Source organism: Moschus berezovskii, chromosome 15 (assembly GCF_049115385.1).
Source record: "Moschus berezovskii isolate FMDL1 chromosome 15, NW_MosBer_1.0, whole genome shotgun sequence".
Taxonomy (NCBI): Eukaryota; Metazoa; Chordata; class Mammalia; order Artiodactyla; family Moschidae; genus Moschus; species Moschus berezovskii.
In genome coordinates, this window is record NC_142474.1 from 23,207,441 (window position 1) to 23,214,756 (window position 7,316).

The 7,316-nt window shown below is 49.9% G+C and overlaps 1 protein-coding gene across 5 annotated transcripts in view; it reads right to left on the reverse strand.

Annotated features, from left to right (window-relative positions):
* HM13 (histocompatibility minor 13) overlaps positions 1-4,102 on the reverse strand; it is a 38,294-nt gene extending 34,192 nt beyond the window's left edge. For 2 of the 5 annotated variants that reach the window (XM_088843884.1, XM_088843882.1), the window contains exon 1: positions 3,808-4,101. In XM_088843884.1, coding sequence (XP_088700010.1) covers positions 3,808-3,990 — 183 coding nt within the window. In that variant the 5' untranslated portion in view covers positions 3,991-4,101. Of the gene's footprint in view, positions 1-3,807 lie in introns of all 5 variants that reach the window. The other 3 variants (XM_055434972.2, XM_055434961.2, XM_088843883.1) reach the window with 2 other exon arrangements.
* Positions 4,103-7,316: the final 3,214 nt, after the last annotated feature.

The window sequence follows — 7,316 nt, forward strand, 5'->3', positions numbered from 1 at the left end:
GAGTGTGTCTACAACAAAATGTGGGCTTCCCCAGTAACAAATCTGCTTGGAATGCAGGAGACGTGCCAGGAGCCATGGGTTCAATCCCCGGGTTGGGAAGATTCCCTGGAAAAGGAAATGGCAACCCACTCCAATATTCTTGCCTGGAAAACCGGGTCTCAAAGAGTCGGATACCACTGAGCGACTAAACAACAGAAACAACAAAGCGCAAGTTACACAGCAAAGATGGGGGAAGTGAGGCTGACCTACTTGCAAAGGCACAGACACCTCCTGATGGGTATCCAAGGGAGAGCTAGATGGGGATGCCCCTGGGGAGGGAAACTGGGCAGCTGGGGTGGGAGGGAGAGTTTGCTCAGTCCTTCTGGAATTCTATACCACGGGGGTGCGTAATCTACCCTCCCTGCCATCAAACAACAAGATAGGTCTACCGGTACTGACACAGGAGAATGACCAAGACATACTGCTTTGGAAAAAAAAAAGAATCAGGTTTCAGAGCAGCATGTGCTGCAAAACCCCATTTTTTTTTTTTTAAAAACCCCATTTTTATAAAAATAAATTTACATACGTATACACACATGGGCACGTACATGTCTGTACACGCACAGAAAAAGGTGGGGAAGGATGCACACCAAACAGCTAAGTGGGTTACTTCCAAGGAAGTGGTATGGGGTAGGGATTTCCTTCGTGCTTCTGTGCTGCTTGAACTTTTACAAACACAAAACATGTAGCGGCTATGAACATTAGCTGTTACACTGCCTCCGGGATTCCACACCTCAGGAAAGGCTGCAGGTTCCTGGAGGATCTTCTTGTTACCTGACCCCAGCACCTGTACTGGAATCGCATCAAACTGCTCACTGCCTCCCAGTACACACCTGTGGTCCTACATCTCCCTCTCCTGTCCTGCCTACTGAGCTCTTGTCCACCTTGGCAAAGATCACGGCGGCCTCCTTGAGCAGTCGGCTGGTCACACAGCTATTTCTCATTGGGGACTGAGCTCTGTGAGGGCAAGGCCTGGCCTCTTCATCTGGCACTCCTGGTAGCCAGCCCAGGGCCTGGCATAGAGCAGGAGCCCAGTCCAGCTGGCTGGGGGGCTCCTCTGAGTTACCAGCCAAAGGCCTTTGAATCGATCTGATGAGTAGCTGTTCCTGGACCTGCTCCCTTTTGGGAACACGGGTCTCAGACAGGGACAGGCATTGCTCTTAGATGGCTCCACCCATGGCTACTTCCTCCCAACACACTCCTGGACGCTTCACCTTCTCCTCCCACGATTTCACAACTCACTCTGTCACGGACAACTTGGCTCCAGGGAGAAATTTGTCCTCACATGCCCTCTCTCAGCTGGCTGTGGGGGTCCAACACTAGTGGGAAATCAAAATTCCTGGGCCCCCAAGCTAACTTTTCTCCCCTCGCCAAATGATCATGGAAACACGACTCAGGGTAGAAAACGGGAGTCATCTGGCTTCTCCTCTCCCCAGGCCAAAATGCCACTTGTATGATGAGGCAACTGCATCCAGCAGAGAGTCCAGAACTAGGAACACCTGGTTCTGCCCCTAACTGGCAGAGAAATCATTTCTTTGCCTCTCAGTTCCTCTGTACAATGGCGATAATAAAGCTGGCTCTGCCTGCCTCACTCAGCAGCTGGGAGAATCAGAGAGCGAAGGCTTGTAAGCTTTAGGATACCCTGGTGGTTGGACGCTACTAATGGTCAAGCTGTTTGTAATTCCATACAGTCTTCCAGGCCCCTGTCTCTCAGGAGACGCTGGGGAGAGGTATTTAGATGCTACAGTAGATCTAAAGCTCTCTTCTATTCTTACCCTCTGCTCCAGCCACTCCAGACCTTCCAACTCCTAAACTGCTGTGTGCAGCTACTTCCCTAGTTTCCTTCGCTTCGAATGTCTTCTGGCTGAAATTCAACCTCTACATGAAGGCTTGAGTCCACCTCCAGCACAAAGCTGCCCTGCCCAGACCCAGGCATGCTCAGTCTTCTCCCTAAACCCTGCAGCACTACTTGTATTACAATCTCAGGTCTAGGTATTCCCCACTCATCCAGACACCTAAACTCTTTGGTGATAGGGCTCTGACCCACTCATCTTTGCAGCATCCCTCTGTCCTGGACAACAGTGGAGGTTCAGGAAATTCTGTTGTTTGGAAGATGTTTTCTAAAGAGATTAGTAACCCATGTGTAGAAGGTGTTATGGATAATTACTCAAGTTTGGGGAGCCCCTCACATCAAGTGCCTAGCTCATTCCATGCTGCCCTTCACCTCCTTTGTCCTGATCTGTTTCAGAATTTCTCCCTGCACCAAGTGTTTGCCTGTATGGCAAGACAGGGAGGCTGAAAGCCACCTGAACTCTGCTTAGAAAAGGCAGAACAGTAAGGCAAACGGGGCCACCTAAGCCCTGCCTGACCAGTCCCCTCTGCACCTGACCTAGAAGGAACCAGCAGCAAGTTCTCTGATCTTGGGAAAGAAAGGTGGCAGGCCCCAGCCACTGCTTAAGTTGGGTAATGTTTCGAGAACCTGGGTTTGAGCAGTTTCAAAAGCGGCAGCTGTTTTGTGGGTCTGCCCTCCTTGGGTAAGAGAGCTTCCGCTAAGGTTCAACTTCAGGTTTGGGTCGGGGAGGAGCAGTGGGGAGCTGCAGATCAGAAGTTGGTGGAGGACGACTGACAGGCTGTCAGGAAATGAGAAGCCATTGGTGCAACAGGCTAGAGAGAGCTTCCTATAGAGGAGGGTGGGAGGAGGAAGTCTGGAGGTGGAAGGCCCTGGGATCCTTTTAGGTATACAACGGGACAGATGTTGAAGACCAGAGATGGAGTCTGGCCCAGTCTTACAAGAGAGGCCAATGGCAGCTCAGTAACTTAGCTGAGTTACTCCAATGTGGTGGGAGGACTGTCTTAAGGGGCATGAAGAGAGGAGCTACTTTGAGGCAGGGTCAGGGTCTGGGGTGGGAACCGGGTTAGGAATAGGGTCTGGGCTCAGGCTAGGATAGGTCCAAGCTTGAGTGTTAGGTAGGGAAGAGGAAACCAGCAAACTTGGGGTTTATGACTGGTTAAAAAAGAGAGGCACCAAAGTGCCAAGTTTTGAGGAGTTGGCTGACTGGAACTGGTTCCAGAAAGTGATACAAAAAACGGGCCTGAGCTGGGGGTTCTAGGAGTTAATATTTCTGTGTTAGTTTTTTTTCTTTTTGAGGTGGGGCAAGGGCCTGATCTGTACTCTATGGGTCACAGATTCCAGCCGGACAGGTGTGAGTCTAGGGATGAGCCTAGGTTCCAGAACTTACCCGGGGAGGAGGGTAGGGTGAGGAATGACAAGAGACTGTACCATTCAGGAGGTGTTAGGACCAGCGCCCCAGCAGGTAGAGAGGGATGCTGACCCAGAGCCTGGGATGCGGTGAGTGTTCCAGATGGAATGAGCAGAGAGAGCCAAAGGTGAAGCTGGTCTGGTTGGGACCAGCAGGCTCAAAACAGTGCTCAAATCATAGTGTGAGGGTCTGTCAACAGTGCTTCCAGCACGACGCACAGAGGGAGGGACGCGTCAAGGTCCGAACGGGGATGGAAACCAGTCCCTATTTGAGGAAGGTGTCAGTTAGGAAACCTGGTTCGCGGATGGGCGCCCATATCCTGAGGCACCTAAGGTCAGCCCCGGGATGTGGGCCTGGGGTGGGGAGGCCGTGGTGGGCGCTACTGGGAAAGGTCAGTGTCCGGGCAGAGGAGGTGTCTGTCCCGTCTAGGGCGAGGGTGGGAGGAGGGTCCGTGTCAGCCGTGTCAGGGTGGGAGGTGGACAGCGCCCGGTTTTGCCGCGGACCCTACCTTGCCGCGGGCGCAGCGCACGGAACGCAGGGCGCCGAAGAAGATGGGCAGTAGCGCCATGAGCAGGAGGCTGCCGTAGGCCAGCGCGATGCCCTCTGGCGTGGAAGGCGGCCGCGTAGTGCCGTTGGTTGGGCCGCCTGCCTCGGCGCTGCCGTTATGCGGATCGCTGACGGCCGAGTCCATGGCGAAGCTGCGCTCGGGGTCCGACTCCAGCTCCGGCCGCTGCAGCGGAGACGCAGAGGGAAAGATCCGGCGCTGTAGGGAAAGCCACGTTCTCCTAAAGAAACAGGAAGTGACGTGCCTCCCTCGCCGGCCCGCGCCGCGCACGCGTGCGCGTTCCTGTCTCCACGCCCGCGCGCCCTCTAGCGGCGGCGGAGGGCCAGGAGGCCGGTTGCTAAGCAACTTGCTGGTGGTAGGGAAAAGAGCTCTGGACAGGGAGACCTTAGGACCCCATTCCCCATTCCCAGTCAATCTCCTTAATCCCAGGATGTCCCAGTCCCCGAAATTCCTAATAACTAACAATTTGTTTACACAGGCATGCATTCATCCAATATTTAATCATCCCCTCATTCCTTAAATACTGAGTATCCCATTATATTACAGGCACTGTCCTAGGCTCTGGAGACACAGAAGGGAACAAAAGAGACAAAAGTCAGCCCCTGCCCTCATGAAGCTTGCATTTTTAGTGTGATGGGAGGGGGTGTTGGGAGGACAATAAATAAAATAAATAAAAATGAAACAATCGATAGGATATTACTGTGTAGTTATATGTAATATAGCATCTTAAGAGAGATTAATAATTTAGAGAGACTTCTCTCTTTAGGAATCTAGTGAACTTTTGTATATAGCTTGGGCCAGAGTGGTTCCAGCCGGTTCTGGGGGACAAAGGTCAGGAGGCTTGCTTTGCTGGTGGCCAGGCCTGTGGGGGTCCCAGTGTTATGTGTGTTCAAGGGTGAGGAGAGGGTGTGGGTAGGAGTGACTCAGGCTTGGGTGCATGCCTGGACTGTCTGGGGTTCCTGGCTCTGCTTCTGATACCCTAGTTAAGATCTGGAGAAAGTAGGTGGCAGATAAACTGAAGAAAGCTGTACCCTGCAGGCACCAAGCACCGAAGAAACTCTGGACCACGCAGTGGGAAAAAAGCATGCTCTTCAGGAACCCAGGAAGTAAGCCAACCTCCAGCCAGGAAGGGAAGATCTATTCTCCTCCAGTATTCCTCTAGTATACTCTACTGAAAAGACTTAACATATGTCAGCTGGCAAGGGAGAAATATTTATAGGGTCCAGCTCCATTATCACAGAGCTGGCAAAAATAGTAGATTTAGAGCAGTACGTTGATTAGTGATACAGATAGTGTAAAAATCACACAGCCTGGGTCGAAGCTGGACAGGTGGTGAGGTGGGGTGGGAGTATAGTGTTCATAGTGAGAGGAGACAAAGGCAAAGAAAGAGTCAGAATAAAAAAAATGAATAATAGAGTTTTTTGCCTAATTAGTGCCAGGCACTGTACTAGTAACTTTAATAAGAGTGTTTTGTTTGATCTCTGTAACACTGCTGAGATACAATTAGTCCCATTTTGCAGATGATGAAGCAGGCTCACAGAGGTAAACTAGCCAGCCAGGTCACACAGTTCCACAGAGGAAGAGGAGAGACATGAAGTCTGGTCTGTAGGGCTTCAAAGTTTCTGCTTTTTCTTTCAGCTACAAAGAAGGCTAAGGAGTTTTTCCCAGAGTGACTTAGTTCTGGGCAGATGGTGTACAGTTTCAGGCTGTTTTTCAGAAGCTGGACATGACCTGAGTGGATGGGTGAAGGCAGTGTGCCTGATGAATTCATCCATCAATAATTCAGGCCACAGGATTTGCCCAGCAGCTGGGCTTCATGGCTCCAGGCTCTTCATCTGAGAGTGTACAATTGGAAATCAGAGACACTCTCGCTTCGTGCTAGGCTGAGCACTTGATTTAGTTTGGCCCGGGGCAGATCTGGCCATCTACCTTTACCCTCGTGGGAGACTGTGAATATAACCCAGGGAACTGGGGGGTCGACTCAAGTTCAGAAAGCTCCTGTCAAGTCTTCTGAAGGGTTGGATTTCTGGCTTGGAGCTAGCCTGTCTTGATAGTCTCTGGAGACAGGGATAAGACAATCTTGAGGGGAGTGGTGGTGCCCTGAGGCTTTATCTGCTGGAATCTCCTGTATGGTGTTACTTTCCCAGAGGAGATCTGAGCCGAGGTCAAGAACAGAACCTGTCTAGTTAGCCTGGAATAGTTAAATTACCAAACACTTGCTCCAAAGAAAGATGTAGATCCTACTCCCCCCCTTACACTTATTACTGTGTTTGGTCACTGTGAATGGATTTCAGGTTTTCCAGTTTTTTCCTCATATATGCTCTCTCTCTCTCACACACACACTTGCACACACTATTATATGCTTAAATAATTCTGAAAATAATAAACAAGGATCATTATTGGATGCTAAGCTGTGGGAGAAATGTTTTTAAGGCACAGGATAGTCACACAATAACAGATGACTTATTTATAAAAGGAAAAGCTTGCCTATTTTATAGTGGAGTGATCTGGCGGACACTCCCTTATCCAAGTGATCAAACTGAGCCATTACTGAATGGGATGGGACAAAAGGACTAGATTTGATGCAATGTGGGGGACACATCACCTGGGCAGTCTTCTTGCCAAACACGTTTAATCTGTATCTACTGATGAGGAAACATCAGGAAAAATCTGAAGATGTCAGACTGGCGTATTCAGGACAGCTAGCCAGAACTCTTCAAAAATGCCAGTGCTGTGAAAGAAAAAGAATTCATGGTGTAGATGAACAGGGACTGAAGAGAGGTAAAAAGCAGATGTAATGTATCACCCTTGATTGGATCTGGATCACAGCATTTTCCAGAAGGCTTTAAAGATAATTTTCAGATGCTTGGGGAAACTGGAATGTGGATTGTTTGGGTGTGATAATGGTATTGTGGTTCGGTCAGACGTTGCTGATCAGGGTGTGATTCCTGGACTAGAAGCGTCGGCTGGAAGCTATAAGAAATGCAGACTCTCAGGCTCCACCAAACCTGCTAGATCTCCAGGTGATCCAAACGCACATTTCGTGTGACAAATGCTGGTGTAGGAGACCTCTTGTATTTGTAGGAGGTATATTCCTGCCTCAGGAGCCCAGGTAATCCTCTGCTCTTGATCCCTTGGAGAGAACAGGCAGGAAAACAGTGTAACTCTGTGTAAATGTTTACTGTTATATTATCTGCTGTGGTCACAGGGCCTTTAAATATATGTGCTCAGTAAATATTTGCACGTGAATGAATGAGTATATTGTTCTCTCCACCTAACCTACTTTTTCTTTCCCCACAACCCTGCTTAACCCCTATGCATCCCTCAAAGCTTGAGTCACATGTGATTTCCTCAGAGAACCTCAGGGAACTCCTGTTACTTCTAGCAGCACAGAGCCAGCAGTACGTGCCACCGGAGTTTTACTAAGATAAAAGAAACAGGGAGAAGCATTC